The 23,269-nt window shown below is 44.4% G+C and overlaps 1 protein-coding gene across 1 annotated transcript in view; it reads right to left on the minus strand.

Annotated features, from left to right (window-relative positions):
- The window catches only part of TMEFF2 (transmembrane protein with EGF like and two follistatin like domains 2), a 232,862-nt gene that overhangs the window by 181,763 nt on the left and 27,830 nt on the right, over positions 1-23,269 (minus strand). Inside the window, exon 4 of the mRNA XM_035132318.2 lies at positions 21,256-21,282. Within this exon, the coding sequence (XP_034988209.1) occupies positions 21,256-21,282 (27 nt within the window). The remainder of the gene's footprint in view (positions 1-21,255; positions 21,283-23,269) is intronic.

The raw sequence follows: 23,269 nt of genomic DNA on the forward strand, positions 1-23,269 counted from the left end.
CAAGTAGATAAATAGGTACTGCTGCGGCGGGAAGGTAAATGGCGTTTCCGTGCGCTCTGATTTTCATCACGGTGTTCCGTTGCACCAGAAGTGGTTTAGTCATGCTGGCCACAAGACCCGGAAAGCTGTCTGTGGACAAACACCGGCTCCCTTGGCCTGGAAGCGAGATGAGTGCCACAACCCCATAGTCACCTTTGAATGGACTTAACCGTCCAGGTGTCCTTTACCTTTACCTTTTAAAAAAGTGATGCAAAGAGAGAAAGTGTGCTTGCACAGGTCACCTATTCTCTCAACTCATCTTCAACGCTCTTAAAACCTCTTGTCTGCATTCAGCTTTAAATCAGCTTTCTTCTGATCTCTTTTCCAACTTATGTGTTCTTGTGCTCTAAGAAACTACTGTAGCAACTTAGATGCAGGCCCGTCCTAGCCATAGAGGCTAGTGGCGCGGAGAACCACGGTGCCGGGCGCTGGAAGGGCGTCAAGTGAGCGCAGGGTTCTGGCAATCCGGCCAGGACTATGCTCCACTAGCTGAGAGGCTGCACCGTGTCTCTCTCCTTCTCCGAGGACTCCGTGTTGCGCCTCCTTCTCGTTTCCCCAGCGCTGGGTTCCACTCAGTCGAGCTTCGCCACCAGCGTGCACACAGCGCCCAAGCAGCTCTTGCTGGTCCCGTGGTGCGCGCGCTGGTGGCGAAGCTTGACTGAGCAGAACCCAGTGCTGGAGAAACAAGAAGGAGGCGCAGCACGGAGTTCTCGGAGGTGGCCTTCCGCTGCTGCCGCTGTTCGCTTGGCACTCCCCTTGGGAGAGTGTCAGAGAGGCTCTGGAGGGGGGGGCGCTGGAGGGACCTTAGCGCCAGGGCGCTGGATGGGCTTAAGACGGCCCTGCTTAGATGCTCTGACTGACACAATATGAGATTCTCGAAAGCTCTACTCTTTTGCTCAGCAGGTACTTATTGGCACAATGAAATGCATAAGGATTGACAAACGTCTGAGACATTTGAGAACCCTCCTCCAGGGTGTAGATCTGAGGCGATTTCACCTGTGGTGACCAGACTTGCCTGGGATAGAGAATCATTAGGGCCCTATCAGAAATTTCTGCAATTGTGCCTGCCAGTTGCTCAGCGGGTAGAAGGGACCTGGGAGGAGATGGCGCCCAGTTCTTTCCTTCCCTATCATATCAGGGCATCTGAACCTAAAGTATCAATGCTTATCAAAACTTCTTTTTCTAACTTTCTTTCCCAGAACCAGTTTTCGCATGAAAATAAGGAGGACGGCCTGCCAGTCAGCAGGAGTGGCCTCTTGAGAAGGGTCATAAGAGTATCTACATGCAGAAGGTCCGAGGTTCAATCCTTGGTTTCTGCATGTGGGGCTGGGAGAGAGACACCCCTCCGTGAAACTCTGGAAGGTTTCTGCCAATCCATGTAGACAATACTGAGCCAGATGGACCAATGACCTGAATCAGTGTAAGGCGGTTTCCTACGCTCCTTACCTGCTACCTTGCGGGGTATCTTCAGGAGAAGAAAAGGCTAAGGAGTAAAGATAAAGGACCCCTGGACGGTTAAGTCCAGTCAAACGATGGGGGTGCGGCGCTCATCTTCGCTTTTCAGGCCAAGGGAGCCGCCATTTGTCCACAGACAGCTTTCCAGGTCATGTGGCCAGCATGACTAAACCGCTACTGGCGCACGGAGGACTGTGAGTGCCAGAGCACATGGAAATGCCGTTTACCTTCCCGTTGCAGCAGTACCTATTTATAAACCCTACAAAAATCCAGAGTGGAGTCCCTAAGGCGGTTGGGTGGCGTCCTGTATGCCTCCTTTTAGTAACTGCTGCAGCCAAGCTGGTACCAAATGCATTGCTCTGCTTAGCCTCAGTGAGGCAAAGTTGGGGGGGGGTTGTCCCTTGTTTTCTGGGCAGCCCAGGACTTCCATATATACTGCCCAGGCTTGCCCCCTGGAGAGATCACTTCGGTGCTGCTAATTCAGCAAAAACAACACGAGAGGAAGAAGTTACAAGTTACCAGTCTCTACAGCCATAACAGGTGCTGGGATTCTCCAGAGATACGACTTCACCCCCAGAGTCGCACTCCATTGTCTCTTGATATATCCCCCCCCCTCCAATATCTGAGATACTGAAGCAAGACAAGCAATAGACAATGGAAAATCAGGCCTCCCTGTTCTAACTCATCCTCATTCTCTTGGGTTCACCCAATATACTCCAGGTGGCGCTTGTTCTTATTTGATAAGCTAAAGGGCCTCCCCTCCCTCCCCTGTGGTGTTTGTACAATTCACTCATCGAGTGATCTGAGTATTTTAAATGATGATACATATGTGTAATCTTCTTTCACTTCCCTAGCGAAACTAGCTGACATCAAAAAAATAATTAAATGTCATTTGTTACTTTCTATCGTGCTACCTCTTCTCTCCCCGAGCTGAAATTCCCTTTTGGATTTCTGTCTCCCCATGACTGCTGGCAATTTACTCTGCTTTTGAGTCATCTGAGCTCCTTTCCTGTGGATTTGAGAATGCTTTAGGATTTGCCTGTTTTAATAATACATATTTTCAGAGGCTTATAAAAGTGCATTTTCTTTCTTGCTTAAAAAAATAAAATAAAACCAGCTAGTTACTACTGAGTTCAGGATAACATTTTTTAAAATAAAAAATATAGCCCGTGATGCCATGGAACTCCACTCCTGACTGTAAGGTGCATGTGGTTTTCAACATCAGTTAACCCATCTGGGGAAATGTTAGCCATACCTGCACGGCACAGTTAGAATGACTGAGCTCAGCAGGATCAGTAGCAAGTGATGTGGTCCAAACAATATAGTACTCAGGCTATGGTGCAAACAACAAGGATTCCAAGTACTACAACCACACAATGTGAAGTTAAGGCCTGGCTCTAGCATAGGCCTGGTCGATGTGGGGCCCTGGGCATCAGCAACCAACGCTATGCCACTGACGGGGACTGAGGTTCTTCACCCCTGGTTTGTGGCTTAGCATTGCCTCTGAACACAGCTGCAATTTGCTTTCATGGGCCTTCTCTCTCTCTTTTTAATTAAACTTTATTTACATATGAACCACAGACATTTACATTTACACAATACATATACACAACACACTACCTTATTTTCATAGCATAAAACATACCTGCATTACTCTATATAATACTATACTCTATATACTATACTATACATATCAACATACCTATACACCTACCCCACACGGACACCCACCAAGTGATTTGACTTCCAGCCATTCTTGTTATGCTATTTTATTTTTCCAACTACTGTAGCTTAAACGCATTTCATTATTTCTTTTATCTCTTCTTCTCTCTTGACTTTACTCTCCTTTCACTCTAATCATTTTCTGGATTCACTCAATATCTGTCAAAAATTCTACTTTTTTCACATTGTGATGTATTCCTTAAAGAAAGCCCACTCCTTATTCACTTTTTGTACCATATCTCCTCTTGTCCTCCCTGTTAATTCGGCAATATGGAATTATTGCATCATTTTATATAGCCAGTCTGCTTTAGTTGGGATGATGCTGCTTTTCCAATTTTGGGCAATTAATAACCTTGCTGCCGTAGTCGCATACATAAATATTGGTTTGACCGTTCTTTTAATTTCCTCTGACATAATACCTAAGAAAAAGGATTCTGGGGTTTTTTTTTCAGTTGAAAATCTAAACATCTTTTTCAATTCATTATATTTTCCCAGAATCCCACTATCTCTTTGTACTCCCACCACATGTGTAGAAAGGTTCCTGCCCCATTGTTGCATCTCCAACAGATTTTATACATTTTTGCCAGTCTGACCGGGGTCAGGTACCATCTATATTGCATTTTCATTACATTCTCTCTTAAATTATAGCATGCCATAAATTTAATATCTCTTTTCCACAGCCGTTCCCATTGGCTCATCATAATATTTTCCCCTAAATCCTGGGCCCACTTTACCATCACTGTCTTCACTTGATCCTCCTTTACCTCCCATTCTAGGTGCAAATCATATAATTTGGAAATATGTTTACTTTCATGGGCCTTCTCAGTGCTCCTTTGCCACACCATCTCCTATGGCAGGCACCCCCAAACTTCGGCCCTCCAGATGTTTTGGACTACAATTCCCATCTTCCCCTACCACTGGTCCTGCTAGCTAGGGATCATGGGAGTTGTAGGCCAAAACATCTGGAGGGCCGCAGTTTGGGGATGCCTGTCCTATGGTGTGGGGCATGCTGCACACCTGCATCTTCTGCTTGTAGCACATTTGTAGTGGAGCATTTAGTATGCAAGTTGTGGGTCTTACCTGAGTTGTGGTCATAGGACTACAACTCAGGTATCACCCCTTATTATTCGACACACTGGATGAGTCCAATAACCTTCTGCAGGGCACCATGCTGTCTACCCCTGCGGGATTGGGTTTGTACTGCCTGACCAATCACAGCTGCTGATGTTGCACATCCTTGTTCTTTTCTATGCCTGGAAGTGTTTTGTGGGCTGGCATCTACACACATTCACAGGCCCCTTCTCTGTTCTCCATCCGGGCAAGGAAGAAGCTGCACCAGAGTTCAAGGACACATTTAGGGCAGGCAAACAGAGGGTATGGAGCAAAGCCAGTGAGAACAGAGGCCTAGTGAGAGGGTTGTGTGGCCTGGCGAGAGTCCCAAAGGCCAGAGTGAAAGCCCTGAGGACCCAACAGAGAGGTCTGAGCTGGGGTGGGGGTACATTTGGGTCCCCATACATATAATTCTCCACCTGTGATCTAGAGCAAAAACATGAAAATGTTCTCAGTAGAGTTTCTAGAACACAGGGCAACCGCAGGCTGTTCAATACATGCATTCACACGAAGATCCAAATCATCCATTCACAATTCATTTCTGGTAACCCCTGGGAGAATATTTCAGGCCTGATTTTCAGGGCATGCTGTTTTAAAATCTCCAAAGCTGGGATGTTTTGAGTACTGTAATCTGGGTGATGGACCAGTAGTTTAATGAGATTGGTCTATGCATTCTTTATCCTATAGCTATAGCTATATACATGCAAGATTTTTATATGCGACACTGTGCTCCAAACATCCAATGGCTCTTCTTTAAGGTGCATTGTTTTCACAAAAGGTTAAACAGGCTGAGGTGACATGCATTTATTCAAACAGACCTTGCAATAAGGACAGATTAACATTGCTTTCCGGTGTCCTCTGTTCCAGTTGTTTCTTTTCCAGTCAGCGTTAAGGGGGAATTGCTACCCGACTTTTAATACATCTTGGTTCAATTGCATGTAGTCTTATTGTTTTCTAATTACCAACAGAACAATTTGATCCACAACCAGGCTCTGGCGCTTCTGTGACTCTTCACACTGCAGCATTATTGCACGGTGTTGTGCCGATTTCTCACGCGGTAAGCAGTTTGCCTCTGTCTTGCATCCCCAAGGCACTTATAAGCAGATGTTGCATTACAGCCAGTTTCACAAAATTGCTTCGGTTGTGATATACATTTTTTTAAATGCAATAAACTGCCTGGATTAAAGTTTGTGTGTGTGTCTGTGTGAGCGTGTGTGTGTGTGTGTGTGTGTGTGTGGTGAATATTGCAGCAAAAAGACTCATACAAATGCATAAACACGACCTGTCAATTAAGCAAAGGGAATGTGTATATCAGATTGAGGTCACACTCCTAGGAACACTTACTTCAGAGTAAGCCCCACTGCGATTAATGAGACTTTCTTTTGGGTAAGCACATGGCATAGCTGCCAAGTCTCCCGTTTTCCCCGGGAAATCCCCGTTTTTCCAGTTGTTCCTAGCTGAAAAAATGATTTTTTTTTTGTTTCCCCCCGGTTTATTCTGGCGCGGTGGCCATTTTGGAACTGGGCGGAGCATGCTCAGAAGTGACTTTTGATGCTGCTCTACCCAGTTCCAAAATGGCTGCAGTGCGACTTCTGGTGCGGTGGCCATTTTGGAACTGGGCAAAGCAGCATCAAAAGTCACTTCTGAGCATGCTCCGCCCAGTTCCAAAATGGCGGCAGCGCTACTTACGGTCTGCTATTTCCGGCCTGGTCCCTTATTTCTCTGACAGCAACTTGGCAGGTATGACATGGAAGATCGAGCTGCTCAAGAAACAGTCTATCTCCAGATACAAAAGCTATGAGGAGAGGTGGTGTTTTGCTGTCAAGAAGAGCTTAGTACATACTTCAAGTTTCACAGAGAATATCTTCAGGTCCTTCAACATAATAGACCAGGCCCAGTGAATTTCTTGTCCTTTTCATCAAGGACCTTGGTTGGCATGAATAAGCTTCTCTTTATGAGAAACATTCAAGGCCAAGATGGTTTGCTGCCTGAGGCAAAGAGCAAAATGGCACCACCTCCCATTCCATGTACAGAAGCCAACTGAACTGGCAGTTGAATCATACCTCAGCACTGATGGAGATAGCTCACTATCCCCTGCTACATCTGACAGCAGCAGGCTAGAGAAGGTCATGTCCTCCAACACTTTGCCATTGCTCCCCATCTTTCAGCATCTGCTGCTGGAGAAAGTCATTTTACTCTGCCTAATAGTAGGACTGGCCCTGGGACAGCTTGACACACTGAAGCCTGAATCCCAACAAGATATTGCTACAACTCAGCAGTGCCAACTTAATTAAAATATTGGAGGCGGGGAACAGGCAAGCCCTGCCCCACATAATCACAAGATGCATGCACATAATTTGAATGGCAATGCCCATCAATTTTGGAGGGGCCCGGCCTTCTCAAATATTTTATTGAGGGGGGCCAAAGGGGACCTTGTCCCCTAGAAGTCGTCTCCTATGCTTCAACTCAAATGTGTCACAATCCTAAAAGTGCCTACATTAATCCAATCTTTAGCACTCGTGCCCAATAACAAAGTCACAAGCCTCTATCTCTCCCACAGCCTCCAAATATTAGGAATTAATCTTATTATTGAAGCTAATACAAGCCAGCTTCAAAATTCAGCCTCTCCGAGTCCCCTTAGGCTAAATGCAGTTCCTTATCCCTCATTTTCTTCTCTGTTGTTGTTGGTGTCATCCATATTACCTGAGGAGTGGCCTCTGGAGTTCTTTGCTGCTAATCCTGTGTTGTGTGTTGGTAAACTATGTGGCAAATTAAAACAAAGGCCTATGAAAGGGCAGGTTCCCACCATCTTCCAAAGAGAAGACGGGAATTCAGTGCTCTCTGTGATACACTTAATGAAACCTGAAGTTGCTAAAGGGGTTTTAAACTAGCGCTGGTTAGACCCCTTGCTGAAAAAAGAAAGAGAAAATGTATCAAGGCAAGGAAGGAAAAAGAAAAAGGAATTAATTTGGCCAGTCACAAATCAAAGCTTACACAACTCTCTGGTGACTGTCACTGGCATACGGTTCTTTTTTGTCTAGACTGGCTCCCCCTCCCCTTCCACTTTTCATTTTGGCATAATTTATCTTTACTGCTGAGATCCAAATGGCAGCAGCCTCGTGCAACAGATTAATTTGAAAGCGAAATTCTGTCACAAAGAGAAGATATTTGTCAAGGTGTTTGCAGATCTGTTTTACCACAACGGATTTCGGGGCATATGCCTTTCACCATATGTAGCATTCGCAAGACATAAACACACTTTCTGTTGCTCTAGGACAGGCATCCCCAAACTGTGGCCCTCCAGATGTTTTGGCCTACAACTCCCATGATCCCTAGCTAAGAGGACCAGTGGTCAGAGATGATGGGAATTGTAGTCCAAAACATCTGGAGGGCCGAAGTTTGGGGATGCCTGCTCTAGGATCATAGGGTGCTGCCTTCGACTAAACCAGACTTTTGGTCAAGAGAGTCTCTCCTAGCCATACCCGGAGTTGCCAGGGACTGAACCTGGAGCATTCTGCATCCAAAGCAGACACTCTTACAGGTACCACAGGGCTATAGCGCTTCCTCTCTGTGTAATGCAGTCAAATCCAGGAAAAAAGGGTAGTCAGTCATTCTAAGCCTAAAGATGTATGAAGCAAAGGTCACAGTTCCTGCAGGTTCTCCATCTCCAGCCTGATAGGATTGTTCTTGTCCCTCTCATTTTTCCATGCCTGCTTCTACGATAGCCTTCATCCCATCCAAGGTACTTATGGGGGTTTTTTTGGGGGGGAAGGGTGGCAAAGGATGCTGCTATGAGCCTTTAACAGTTGTACAGTTGGCGCCCCTGGCCAGCTCAGTCAGCAGATGTCCCCACCCAGCACATGGAGGGCTATGGTTGCTTTGCAACTTACCCACTCAACACAGAGATTAGTTAGGACCAGGTTCTGCCTTTCCAAATTCTGTTTCTCATCCATCTGAGTTAGCGCTACTTTGCACTCTATGTCGCAAAGTCTCATGATTTTCTTTCCATTGTATTCTGGATTTAAGGAGATGGGAAGGGAGAGGAGTATCTATGGTCGCAACAAATGCTGTTATCCTTTTCCCACATATCCCTCTTTGCGCTGAACATAATCAAAAGATCTCCCATGCTTTCCCAAGTCTTTAAAAAAAATTATTATTCTAAAACATGAACAAACCAGGGAATGTTAAGTATAATTGTTTAACTGTACACTGAAATAAATGAAGAATGCCTGTATGTACTGTATATTGCTTGAAGGGTGTAATATTGGAACATTCCATTGCAATATACTAAAAAAGAAGAGAGCTCTCTGAGGTCTGGCTGGGTTGATAAGTAACTTGTTGTTCTCTGCTAGCTCTCAAATGAGTGTTTAACCTTAGATCATGTGAGGGTATTAAATTCCAAATCTCCATCTTACAGGGAGTGGCCTGTTAATCTTTCTCTGGACACCGCAGAAACAATAAAGGAAGCATCTCCAGGAGCTGTACAGCCTTAGGCTAAATACAGGCTAAATACAAGCTATGGGAGAGATTTAGATTAGAATTTTGCTCTGATTGTAATTGTGATGTATATTTAAGAAGAAAAACATATGCTTGAATATGCATATGCTTTATACAACTTTCTGGATGTACCATTTATGTTTTTGTACCTGTTTTGAATAAGTTCTGGTTAGTAAAGCTTTGATTGATACTCGTGGGTCTGGAAAAATTTTATTCGAAAAGGAGTTGGCTTTTATGCATGCAATTGCTTCATACTGCACAATATTAATATCTGCAACAGGGGATACCTGCAGACTTTTCAGAAACAAAACAAATCTGAAAGGCTAGTTCTGTTTCATGGGGTTAGGTTCTGCTGCCTTTCAAAGTGCCTTCCTGATGGCCATCAGCTAAGCTGGAGCATTAGAAAGCAGAGCTCAGAACTCAAGCCGCTCAAATCAGTTTGTCTCCCGAGTGGAAAAATGCGAGATGAAGGAAATCAATAGCTAATAAATAAATTAAATAATGGCCATGTGTTGAGAAAGGTTCACATTGAAAGAGCGGCAGTGCTTGTTACATGCTGCTATAAATGGATATGGCAAGGAGCCAAAGGAAATATGATTATAGAGGCAAAGGGCTTCTTGCTACCATTCTTCAAAATCTGGATCTACCAGATTGAGGCTCAGTTATATTCCATCCCACACAACACAGAGCAAGTCCTATGTGCGATTAGCTGCACACCATACCAAGCCACTGGAGTCTCCAGCTCTCATGGAGGTTGCAAAAGAGACGGATTTTCACTCTGACTCTCCTTCACCTTTGATCAGATTACAAGTGGCGTTGCTTAATTTTTGGCTGATCTGAGTGGCTAAATAAGGCTAAACAAACTGAAAGGGGCGGGGAGGGACTGTTGATGCTGGGCAGCTTGTTTTTTGTGGGGGAGGAGAAACAGCTGATCCTGACAAGCAGCAGCGCATAAGCCACGTTTTTCTACCATTCGTCTAAATGGATTCCAACACTAGATAGTGCTCTGTCATGGCCTCCAAGATAAATGAGCTGTGTCTGCTCTTATTTTGATTAAGTTTTCTTTTAGTATAGAAAAGCACTCTGTTATTTTGCTCTGGATGGCTACGGTGTGACATGTAACTCTTGCTTCGAAGGGCGATCACAACATTTTCAAGCTGCAGCGGGAGCAAGATTTTAGGAAAGCAGAAAGCCCCACCCAGTTAACCTCGTTCATGTGGTTACAGGAGTCACACACTCAAAGCATATCCAGTTAGGATAGCAGCACAGTGGAGCAGAAATTCAATTCCATCCACATTTAAAGCCAAACCTCCCACATTCGCACTTACTGAAATCGTATACGGACCAAAGCCCCTCCGTCCTTCGAAATTGGCACTTCTCAGAATTTTGCAGCACAGTTTTTCAACCAAGTCTTCGCTACAGAATGTATGCGGTACAGTTTGCCACACAAGAACAGAGCATACACCTGTGAGATGCTCTGAAGTCAAATGTCTGAACTGTTACCATTTTGTGGAAACCCAGCATAGGCCTGAGAATATAAGCTGGATTTGAAGAAGCATGTGAACCTTTTAAAATACTTTTTCAACTAGCCTCAACTTATTGGTACTTCTATAACTCCAGGGAGTTTCAGACGGGGCTCAGTGGGGGAAGAATCCTATAACATCAGAGAATAGTTTAAGGAAAGGGCACAGAAAAGCTATTGATTTTGGCATTTAACATCCTAGATATGAAGTCCTAAGGAGAGCAATAGCGGATTCAGACTCGTAAAATCGTAGAACTGTAGAGTTGGAAGGGATTATGAGGGTCATCGAGTCAAAATCCTCACAAAGCATTGGATTCAAATGCATAAAATATTTCCAAACACATTTTCTCTCGTAACTCACACTTTTCTATCAAACTATATGTGCCAAAAATGCATTTCTCTCTCAAAATATGCATTTTCCAAATGTATTTTGGTATAGTATTTGAGGAAAGAACTGTGCCACAAACTTTGGGAAGTGTAAAAGCTGGTGGATCCCCTCCAACACTAAAATTCTATGATTCGACATTGGTAAGATAAGAAAGGTCTGCATATTCCAGCATCTACAAGTTCACATGAAAATTTGCAAAGACTGAATTCCAGAGAGGGAGGGGGGGGAGGGGTGCTGAGCTGCACACTGGGCCTACATTTTAAGAGGAGCAAACCTCTATTTATGCAGATTTCACAGGGTCCCATACACAAAGTCATACATAGGCTTGCTGGCTGTGGTCCAGTAGACATGTTACATTAAACCATAGTTTAAAACAAACCATGGTTTAATAGTAAGAAACAGTGTGCTAGTTCATGCTCCTTCAAGGGTTCCTATGGCACCCCTGCCATGCTGAAGATGACATGAGCCATAATCTGGCTTGTTGTGTCATCCAGACCCAGGCTTGTGGTTCGTTTCTGTCCAAACAAATAATGAGTCTTAAGTCATTAACTCACTGGAACTCACTTGTGGCACCTCTCAGGTGGGCGCCATTGTCATTATAAGAGAATGAGGGAGGTGTCTGAAGTGTATGTGGGTCTCTATGAGCCGAGACACCGCGATAACAGTAAGAGACTTTATTGCGCTAACAGAGCTGAACAAGGGCAAAGCAACTGCTTATACAGTGGTACCTCAGTTTTCGAATGTAATCCGTTCCGGAAGACTGTTTTGAGTTCTGAAACGTTTGAAAACCAAGGTGCAAAGGACAGTCTGCAAATTTAATTAAGAAAATTAAGAAACATGCAGCGGAAGCCGTTCGACTTCTGAGGCGTGTTCGAAAATGGAAGCATTTACTTCCAGGTTTTCGGCGTTCGAAAACCAGAACATTTGTCAACGGAGACGTTCAAAAACCGAGGTGCCACTGTATACATTTTTGAAGGCCTGGGTCACTCCCACTCTCAACGTGATTGGCTGTCTAAACCCCACAAGCTGCGAATCATAACTCACAGGTTAAGAACCAATACCAGTAGCCCAAGCCCTGCTAGTGCTTCTTGATTGGATATCATGTATCAAATTAGAACACAGGGGCTCAGAATCCTCAGCCCAGACTCAAGCTCAGCTGAAGACAAACCGCAGAATACATAGCAGCATTCTTTGTGAATTCTGGCACCTCTTTTTCGAGGAAAAATAGCACTGCACAAATGTAACACATGAAGACACAATGCACTGGCATAGAGCTCCCATTCCATCACTTCCCAGATAGCAAATGCTGCCTCAGTTATTCTATCGACTGGATCCTGAATGCCCTATTAAAGTTTTAAGCATGGTTGGCTTATTAATAATCCAGCACAGGACTGAATGCAACAAAAAAGAAAGGTGGGAGGGAAGAGTTCAGGAAATGAACTTTGGTATATATATAAAGTTCCAGGACTAGTCAACCTTTCTGAAGCCCCATGACGTACCACCATATTATCTATAATAGGCAGTCACTCTAAGATTGAGGGGAGGGAAAGAAAAGGAGCCTGAATCAAATTGCGTTTTCCGGTTGCATTGCCCCTTTCTCATTATTTCCCCGTCCATTGTGAAACTATTGTGCTTTAGTAACACATCTATACACAGCTCCATTCAAATCAATGCCCACTTGGGCTTTTATTGAGTATTTTGGCTCAAGTGCTATTGCTCAGGAGGTGTTTACAGCAATGTTCATTGTGCTCTCTCTAGCCCTGCCTATCAATCAAGCATGCAATAAAGCAAAGTTTTTTTTGTTCTTTGTTTTTCAGAAAAGCAAAAGTGGGGAAGAGAACAGCCTGCCTGAATTTAACAGTTATTCACACTGAAATAGCGTCAAGACAGGTACAAATGTATTTGGGTCAACGTAGCCGTTTTTTGTGTGCTTTTCTTTTTCTTAAGGAGGGAGAGAGAAAAAAAATATATATGTGGAACAAATGTGAACCATCTGGTTTAATAGACTGCAAGGCTCCCCATACTACTTTCTTTTCATAGCACACTGTGTTACTGTCCTCAAATTAACTCTCTCTTTAAACACACACAAACACAACCAAATCATATGCAAGAACTCCCATCTCTGTTTTTAAGTGTGGAACGAAAACAGCTTCTCAAAACTATTGACCCTATTTGTAGATGGCAAAATAGAGGCAAGGCAGAACTCTTCAGCAATGTGAAAATGAACAAGCCTCGGAAAACCCTCTTCTAAGAAAGCCTAGCTCTCTAACTATCAAACGAAACTTGACTGCAAGTTCATATTGGTGGACGAATGCAGAAGTGGGGTTACAGAGGAGAAACAGAGGAGGAGGGGCAAGGCAAATTGCTTCTTCCAACCATGGTAAAATTAATATTAAACAGTATTAAGGCCGTATTCAAAGCTGAACCCAAAATTCTCTCCCTTATTCTTGGGCAGAGAAGTGATTTTTCTTTTTTCTTTCTGGTAGAGGCGGGGGAAATAAATCTCTCCATGAGGATATTTGCCTGCAGTTTGGGGGAAGAGAGCCTCAAGACGAAAATTCTCAGAGGACGTCTCAGAAAAGTATTTTCTGAGCAATCTCAGCCTAGCTCCATTAAAAAACCTTCCTGCCTGTCATAAGCTGCCACACACTAAAAAAGATCATCTATATCCTGGCTTAAACTCCCGGTGCACATTTTGAAGGCCTGCTATATATAATTAAATATATATCACTCTCCGTTTATCAGGGACCAGCCGAGAGTATATATGAAAAGTGGGAACGTCGAAAGAAGACAATGAAACGTACCAATAGGCAGAAAGTAGCAATGTATTACATGATTATGCCACATGAATGTGTTATTTTAATGTGAGGAGGGACACAAGCAGCAGCCAGGACAGTTTTGAATTCCTTCATTAATTAGAATCATAGAATCATAGAGTTGGAAGAGACCACAAGGGCCATCCAGTCCAACCCCCTGCCAAGCAGGAAACACCGTCAAAGCATTCTTGACATATGGCTGTCAAGCCTCTGCTTAAAGACCTCCAAAGAAGGAGACTCCACCACACTCCTTGGCAGCAAATTCCACTGCCGAACAGCTTTTTCTGTCAGGAAGTTCTGCCTAATGTTTAGGTGGAATCCTCTTTCTTGAAGTTTGAATCCATTGCTCCGTGTCCGCTTCTCTGGAGCAGCAGAAAACAACCTTTCTCCCTCCTCTACATGACATCTTTTTATATATTTGAACATGGCTATCATATCACTTCTTCTCTAGGCTAAACATACCCAGCTCCCTAAGCCCTTCCTCATAAGGCATCGTTTCCACGCCTTTGACCATTTTGGTTGCCCTCTTCTGGACACGTTCCAGCTTGTCAGTATCCTTAATTGTTCTTCATCATGAAAACTTGGAATGAATTTTTTTGTTTCTCCTAGAGTTTGTTGCTCTGCTATTGCTTTTGTTTTTTGTTTTGTTTTTAATCACATTACAACCTTTCTTCACAACATTCAGTGTGGTTTACATGAGATTAAACAGGGCGTTCATGAGGCCTATCTGATTTAAGTCTGGTTCAAAGTTTAAATAGGGTTGCAATATTTCAAGATGTGAATATTCAACACTTTGGACATGGGTTGCCAGACATCTGGATCTTCCCAGACATTTAAGCAATTTCCACCCAGGCACTGTTAGACAGCTGAATCCCAGCTAAATTCTGGACATATGTCAACCCTAAGTTTGAAAAAAAAAATCCTAAAATGAGAGGGCAGAGAGTGAGGTACACTCAACAGCACCCCAGAAAGCAGAGGCAAAGCTAACAATCTTCCCCATTTTGGGGAGATGTACTGCACTTCTATTCAAATCATAGCCTGTATTTCTAAATGTGCATCTATGCATATAAATTAGCATATGCAAATCTCAGATCCTCCAAGTGTCACTATCTTCCAGGGACAGTTCCGGATTTACAGAAGCCATTCTGGTTTCTGATTTGATCCCAGAATGCCCCAATTTTCATTAGAACGTCCCTATTTCCATCAAAGTAAAGTTGGAGGGTATGGAGTTATGTGACCCCCGGGCCAAGGAGATAAGTAACTATACAACCTTTAGAAGACATCTGAAGGCAGCCCCATACAGGGAAGGTTTAAAATATTTTCCAATGTTTTCTTATGTTTCTATATATGTTGAAAGCCATCCAGCATGGCTTCGGCAACCCAGTCAGATGGGTGGGGTGTATTATTATTATTATTATTATTATTATTATTATTATTATTATTTGAATAGGACACCCCTATTTTCCTCAGAGAAATGTTGGAGGGTATGAAATCTCCATCCTCTTGTGTCTATGCTTCTGTGAATGAGGTGCTATGAGAAACAATGCCCAAGGCCACCACCAATGATCTTGGCATGGCATGTCCAAGGTCACTAGAGATCTTCATTGATAAATGGGGATTTGAACCCTGGTTCTAATCCACCCCCCAAAAAAAATAGCATTCCACCTGTCAGGTTTTGGGAAAGTGGCTTCCTCCCTCCCTTTGGCCGTGGATAAGCAGAACAAAGCAAAAATATTCTCTTACCATTTAAAGAGATTTTAATAATCACAGTGAAAGAGCAAAGAGTTCATTTTCGGAGTAAAGGTGCTCCCAATTAAGGTTTACACCCACTTCCTCTCTGAGTCACCCGAGTCACTTCCTTGTCTTGCAACCTGATCTCACAAGCACTTTGCTTTCTGTGCTGCCACCATATCTGCTCGTCGCGACCTTGGGCTAGGCTTTCCAGCGAGAGTCAGTCAGTTAACTTTCTCTCTCCCAGTTATTTTTCTCCTAGCTGTTTACCCCCCCCCCAGTTCTTCCCAACTTTTGTCTTCTGAACTATGTCCCTCTACAAACTACTGTTCCAAATCTATACTGCACACAGCTCCTGGGAAGATTCAGGATCCTGATCAGGAGCAGGGGGGAGGGGGAGGCTCCCACCATTCCTCCTCAGTGCAGCCCTCCTCAGCATGGTCCCCGACACCACCACAGATTGGGGACACACGTAACTCAGTTTTACGATTTGATATCCTGCCCCCCCCCGGTCACCCTATAAGCAGAATGAAAAAGTAAGCACTTCATACCCAACCCTTTCATTGTTTGTATAACAACTGGAGAGGCTTATTTTAGGCACTAAAAAAATGTGCACCATGACAATATTTTCAGACATCAATCTAGTGGTTTTTTTTAAAAAAAATTGCAGACTTTAATTTATTAGTGCCCTGACTTGATAATAATTCCAGCTGTGCGCTCCTCTGAAAACATACCACTTCCTTCAGCATTTATCAATTTATTCTTCCAACGCTTGCTTTAATGACATATAAAATCATGGTTTTTATTACATGCCTTTATACCTGCTAAAGGAGGAAGCTGTGAGAAGGTTTAAATAACAAGGTTTGTTTTTTCCCCTGGCCCACCCCCTCTTTCTGGCACATTAATGTGCTTTTGCACCTGGAAACTGCACTGGGTGTCTATTCAATCATGGATTTTATATACAAGCCGGGCAGCTTTGTAGACCTTTAAAAGGGACGCAACGACTTGATCCTGTCTCCTGCACAGATCTACTTTCCAAAAAAGCTGCCTAGGCATTCCCTGAGGTCCTGTTCTACTTGTCTTTTGTCAGCCTGTGCTTTTCATCTGAAATTGTTTGGAAATCATGCTTTTAGTTGCTGTGCTCTTTCAGGCCGGCATTCATTATCCAGGGAGAATGGCCAACTTTCTTCCTGGTTTATTTTAAAAGAACAAAATTGATACTTTATCCATTTCCCACCCCCACCCTCGGTGTCTTATGACATGCATTTTAGCCGCTGCCTGAAAATAAATATTCTGCGATGAGCCAATATAAATAGTTTCTCTTCTCCCTCCTTCTGCCCACGACAAAGCATTCCTTGGTCTATCTTCAGTGTTCCGACAACATAAGGCGGGGCTATGCAGATTAAAGAGGCAGCTCTATGCAGCGGCGGAGGAAGCCACTATGGCGCCTTTGGGCAGTGTGCCCAAGGGTGGTGCGTACCGCCCACAGGGGTGTGGCGCACCATGGGGCCTCCTGAGTCTGCCTACAGACTGTTTGGGCAGCGTGGAGCCTGCGCGCGCCAAAGCCACCATGTCTCTCTCAGCAGAGATGCATGTCTCGGGTGCTGCAGGCCCTGCGGTGAGTGCCGCCCGGCATTTTGTCACCCCCCCCCTCAGTGGTGACACCCAGGGTGGACCACCCCTACTGCACCCCCCCCTTCCCCCGCACTGGGTCTATGTTTTCCCGGCCTGCCCTGCCCTTCAGTTGGCAAGTTCAGGCAGCAGACTGGATGCTAGTCTGCTGGCTGTCGGGTGAGTTCTCCTACTCCACCCACCCACCCACTCCCTAAATGGCCTCAGCCCAGTATACCTGCACCCCCATTGTTCTGCCCAGACACTGAGGTCTAGCTCCGAGGGCCTTCTGGCGGTTCCCTCACTGTGAGAAGTGAGGTTACAGGGAACCATGCAGAGGGCCTTCTTGGTGGTAGTGCCTTCCCTTCAGATTTCAAGGAAATAAACAACTATCTGACTTTTAGCAGACATCTGAAGGCAGCCCTGTTTAGGGAGGGTTTTTAATGTTTGATGTTTTATTGTGTTTTTAATATCCTGTTGGAAGACGCCCAGGGTGGCTGGGGAAGGCCAGCCAGATGGGTGGGGTATAAGTAATAAATTATTCTTATTCTTATTCCTAAATTGGCACTCAGGCCAGTGACTGAACAAAGGGTCACTGATCCATCCAAGTCTCCATTTACATCCAGCTTCCCTGAAGGAAAGCCAAAGTACAAAGGAAAAGCCATAAAGCCATAAGAGGAAAAGGGAGACCACATACTTGTGAGGGGAGGACATTACCTTGGAAGACAGAGGCAACAAATCCCAGCTAGTGTCAGGAAGCAAGAGGTGGAGGGAAACTGCAACGGGAATAGAGGAACCCTTGCCATGACAAGTCCAACCAAGTGTCTTCCTACCAAAGGTGAGCCCTACTGAGCTACCTTGGCTGCAGCAAGAAAGCCCAGTGCAAGGGAACAGACACAGGCAGATGTTCTTCTCCATCTTCCAGGGTCACCTGGTCCTTATATATAATATTGTGGCTTTTCTTCAGGATGTATCCATGTTTTAGAAAGTCACCCGAAAAATAAGAAGATGCTAAACATGTTGCATTCAGGCACAGCAGCAAAATGTCCTGCACCCTCACTGATCCATAACTCAGTTATATGGATCCCCCAGTTACATAAAATAACATTATTTGTCTCTTGTGTGTCTTATGTCAGAGTAACTCTATGTTAATAACCGCCCCATTTATCTGACAGACTTTTTTTGATGTCTGCCAGGCAGTTTGGATGAATGAGGCTATTCGGATAATGAGGCTTTGAGTCACCACCAAAATGGAGACAAGCGCAAAGTCATCCATTTCCTTTGGAAATGTTGGAACAATCACGCTGGAAAAACCCACAAAGATACAAATACACAGAAGCATCTATAACCATAGGTGCCAACTCCCAGATTGAAAAAACCAGGATTGGCGCGGCACAGTGCCGGAAGTCGTGCTGCAGCCCTTTTGGAACTGGGCAGAGCGGCACTGGAAGTCGCTTCTACGCATGCCCTGCCCATTTCCAAAATGGCCGCAGCACCAGAAATCGCTTCTGTGCATGTCCAGAGACTCCAGACATGCGCAGAAGGAGCCTCCCCGGGCCAGAAAGAATCCGGGGGATTTACGGGTTTTTTAAAAATCTGGGCTGCCAGCGGGAAACGGCTGGAAAAACGGGGGTTTCCCGGGGAATACGGGAGACTTAGCAGCTATGTCTATAACTAAGAATAAAGACCAGGAATGGAATTCTTTCAAGGTACTGTGATATTAAGACTGAAATCTACGAGTATGGGCAATGTGGACAAAAGGAATGTGGCGCTATTACAGAATAATGGCAATAATGGTGAATGTCACTTTTGCTTATGTATTAGGAGGAGCTTCTGTTGGAAACCCCAAAAATCAATGCCTCTCTCATCCAGGTTTGAGTGGGATACACAAAGGGAGTTCAGGAGCGAGCACAACATGCCCAAGGAAAGGAACATAATATAGCCAAGATGGCTCATGTATGGAAAGGTCAACCCAACCAATACGAGTCAGGCTAAATCTATCAGATTGGAACAAGAAGGTCCAATCACTTTGAAAAAAATCCCATTCTGCCTACAGTTTTTTAGACAAGGCTGGGGTCAACAGTGGAGAGATCAGCGGCCCACATTCATCAGTCAACCTGCGTTCACAACAAACAAGACTTCTCATTTTAGGGCTGCCATACGTCTGGGTTATCCCGGACACATCCGGGAATCAGGCTGTCAAAACGGTGTCTGGGTGGATTTTCACTGAATTGACAAAATGTCTGGGGAAACCCTGACATATGGCAAGTAGAGCAATAAAGAAAAGCTTTAAAAATCCCCAAAACTTCGGGTTGTTTTTTTTTTGGGGGGGGATAGTCAAGCTCAACAACTTTTTCTGGATTTTCACTTTAGGGAATATGGCAACCCTACATTTGGTAGTCTCATTAAACACTGCCAGATCTACCCCTCATATCAAATCCCATTTGGTGTTCTTCCACAAACCTACACCTTCTAGGGAGCTACTACTTCAGCCGTTTGTTGCCATCCTAAGGACATCTGAAGGCCATGTGAAGTTTTAAATGTTTGATGTTTTCTTATGCTTTCATGCATGTTGGATGCCACCCAGAGTGGCTGGGACAACCCAGTCAGATGGGTGGGGCAATAATAATAATAATAATAATAATAATAATAATAATAATAATAATAATTCCAATCAGTGATTTGCACAGTCCTCCAACTGCAAGCCAAGGTCCCCATTCAACCCTTGGCGTCTCCAAGTAAGGGCTGGGAATTTCTCTGCACTGAACTCATGGAGTGCCACAGCCAGTTGGCGCAGTTTGGTCTACAAAGACCAAAGGTTTGGCTTACAATTAAGTAGCTTTCTGGATTCCAAGATGGCCAATATGCCCCGAATGCAGGAAGTGAAAGTCTACAGCAGGCTTGCTGCTATAACGATGTATAGCTGGACACGCCCATCATTCTTCTCAAATGATAAGAACATTGAGAGGGCAGACAGTGAACCTGGCCCATGGGTGCACTTGTGAATGGAACAATGGAAGAATGGTTAATAACCTGGCCCCACTCATCAATGAGGAAGTTTACAATGCAAACAAAATGCTCAGTTCTAGCCTGAAGAGAATGCCTTCCCCATTTTTGAGCGTGCCGTCTACGAGAGTGACTTCCGTAAGTTACTCACCACCCCTCTGTCAGAAGAAGCACAAACAGCCTGAGCACCTTTCAAGCAAAAGCAGAACACCTTTAAGTCCCATAAATTTAAACAGGTGTCCATGAATGTACCAGCAAATGTGACATGAATTTCTGTTGAAAAGAAGGAGATGCGCCATCTTAACTTGTGGATATCTGATCACAAGTAAATCTCACTATATACAGCGGCCCTGCTCATGTACAACTAACTGCACATGACTGCACCATAAAATGCCTACTTTCAGAGAGATTGTGCTCACAACTTATAAAAAGACCTAAAAAGGTGAGCAAATATACTTGCTGTCAGGGACTGTTCCAGCAGTGAACATTCCCTGACAATCGCAGAAGAGAGGCACCATGGCTCAGGCAACATCCTAGAGCCCTTACTGCAACCTGAGACAGGATATCAGGGGGAGGGATCTGGGGAAGTGTCCAGCGGGGAGATGCCTCGCCCTTTTAAGTTCATGCCTGACTTGAGACATTCCAAAGCGCGCGGGCGCAATGGGAGGAGGGCAGGAATCCCACGCTTATTATGCTGGGGGAGGAGCAGACGACAGGCATTGGGAGAATCTTCGTCAGACTGATCAGACATGTATTCTTGATACTGAATCACACTAAATATCAGGCAAAATAAAAGTCTTAAAGACAGGATGACTGTGGTACTAGTTTCTCAGAAGTAGCCAAGAAAAAAGGACCGTGACACTTGCTATGCATATATTTTTTTAATGCGCCAACATGGCAATACCCTATAATCAAAGTGTTTCACACAGCCACGTTTAAAGCCATAATCTTTCTTCTTAATTTTTCCGCGAATTCTCTCCACCTCATGGTTTGGGAAGCCTACGTTAGTCATGGGAGGAAAACCCTGGAACTATTATAGCTTCGTTGAGAATGCAATAACAATAAATAAAACCATCTGTGCCACGAGAACTCTAGTAACAGTAGATGGAGATAGAGTCCTTGCTGAATCATGAATAATACAAATTCCTACCAAGTGTAATACAGCCCTCCACATTTATCCAAAAAACAAACCAGCTCTTCACCATTAGGTTGGAGTTTGACAAAAAAGCAGAGGATCAGTTCATCTGAACAATACAGGGTGGTTCAAAACAACTATCCAACACATCAAACTGCAATGTGGCAAGTAATATCAGCAGGTTCCAGTGGTGGAAAAATAGAATTAATAAAAGCATTCCTACCTCCATCCCCAGATCCAGATCCTGCATCTGTAAGAGGGAGAGAAAAGGGGGGGGGGGGTTGTTGTTATATAGATGTATGAATACCAGGATAATTTGTATGTATGTGCAGCTACATCCTGCTTAGTTAAAATGCGCAGTAGCAAATTGTGCTTTTTTTATGCCATTCCTCTGTCAATTAGAGAGATCTATGCTAAATGTTTCATGTGAACTTTCTGTTTGATGCTGGAAAGTTCCTTTTAAGATTCTACAGGTGTTCCTGTTCTAAACCCTCGGTTTATCGCACCAAGGCTGGCAACGTTACTGTATTTCCTTACAAATTCTCCATTTTCTTCTGAAAGGTATTTGTGGGGGGGGGCGCTCTGTTTTTATTTTTCGAACGTAAGCTTTTGAAAGAAAGGAGAACCGAATCCACATTTGGCTGAGAGTCGCAGGGTACGATCCACACCAGGGGTCAGCAAACTTTTTCAGCAGGGGGCCGGTCCACTGTCCCTCAGACCTTGTGGGGGGCCAAACTATATTGGGGGGGGGAATTGAACAAATTCCTATGACCCAGAAAAAACCAGAGATGCATTTTAAATAAAAACACACATTCTACTCATGTAAAAACACCAGGCAGGCCCCACAAATAACCCAGAGATGCATTTTAAATAAAAGGACACAGTAAAAACACGCTGATTCCCAGACTGTGGGCCAGATTGAGAAGGCCATTGGCCCCCGCGCCTTAGTTTGCCTACCCATGTTCCACACAACCCATGGGTGAGATCTCTATCCCCACTCCCTCAAAGACATGCAGACAGGCCCTGACCATCTAAAATCTTCCTGTGTTGCCATGAAACTGGTCTCAGCAACCACAACTGTTTCTGAAGTGATGAGTCAGCAGCATCTACATCTGGGCCTGACCAGGATGTTTTATACCTGCTTCAAACAACAATGGAGGAGCGCTAGATCATTTTGCTGCCTGATTCACTGCTAGAGGGGGATTTATTTATTTATTTATTTGTTGATAGCACAGCATACGCTTGTTCTCGGCATTTATATACCACCCAATTAACCATGTCCTTTGGGCAATTCGCAAATTAAAACCAATAAAATACAAAATGCAATCAATGGGCAACTAAAACGCTCATTAAGCAAGCAGCAGAACAGTGGGAATGCCAGCGTAGCGTCATTGTGGATTGCAGTGTCAAGTGAATCAGGCGACACATTTGGCTCTGTAGACATCGTCACCTTTTGATCTTTGGTACCTTTCCACATCAGTAAGCCTGGTCACCAAGGAGGTTTAAATTCCAAAATAATATTCCAAAATGCCAGAGTGCTGCATGCTCTGGTTATCTCCCGCTTGGGCTACTGCAACACGCTGTACGTGGGGCTACCCCTGAAGGTGACCCGGAAACTACAACTAAGCCAGAATGCAGCAACTAGACTGGTGACTGGGAGCGGCCACCGAGACCACATAACACTGGTCTTGAAAGACCTACATTGGCTCCTAGGACATTTCTGAGCACAATTCAAAGTGTTGGTACTGACCTTTAAAGCCCTAAATGGCCTCGGCCCAGAATACCTGAAGGAGCGTCTCCACCCCCATCGGTCAACCCGGACACTGAGGTCAAGCTCCAAGGGCCTTCTGGCGGTTCCCTCCCTGCGAGATGTGAGGTTACAGGGAACCAGGCAGAGGGCCTTCTTGGTAGTGGCACCTGCTCTGTGGAACGCCCTCCCATCAGATGTCAAAAAAATAAACAACTATGTGATGTTTAGAAGACATCTGAAGACAGCCCTGTTTACATGGGCGTACCCAGTGAGGGGCAAGGGGGGCAGCTGCCCCCCTAGAAGCAAAAAAAAAGTCAATACAGAAAGCTTTTGCTGTTTTCCAGTGTCTGTGAGCACAAATACTGTTACCGTAGTTTCTTAGATGTCACTTTGATGAGGCTGATTGGTTTTATTATCCCACTAATGCATATGGAGAACAGAAGCTGAGAGCTCAGAGTTTACCTAGGGCTATTAAAGTGTTAATGGC

The sequence above is a fragment of the Zootoca vivipara genome, chromosome 1 (genome assembly GCF_963506605.1).
Source record: "Zootoca vivipara chromosome 1, rZooViv1.1, whole genome shotgun sequence".
NCBI lineage: Eukaryota > Metazoa > Chordata > Lepidosauria > Squamata > Lacertidae > Zootoca > Zootoca vivipara.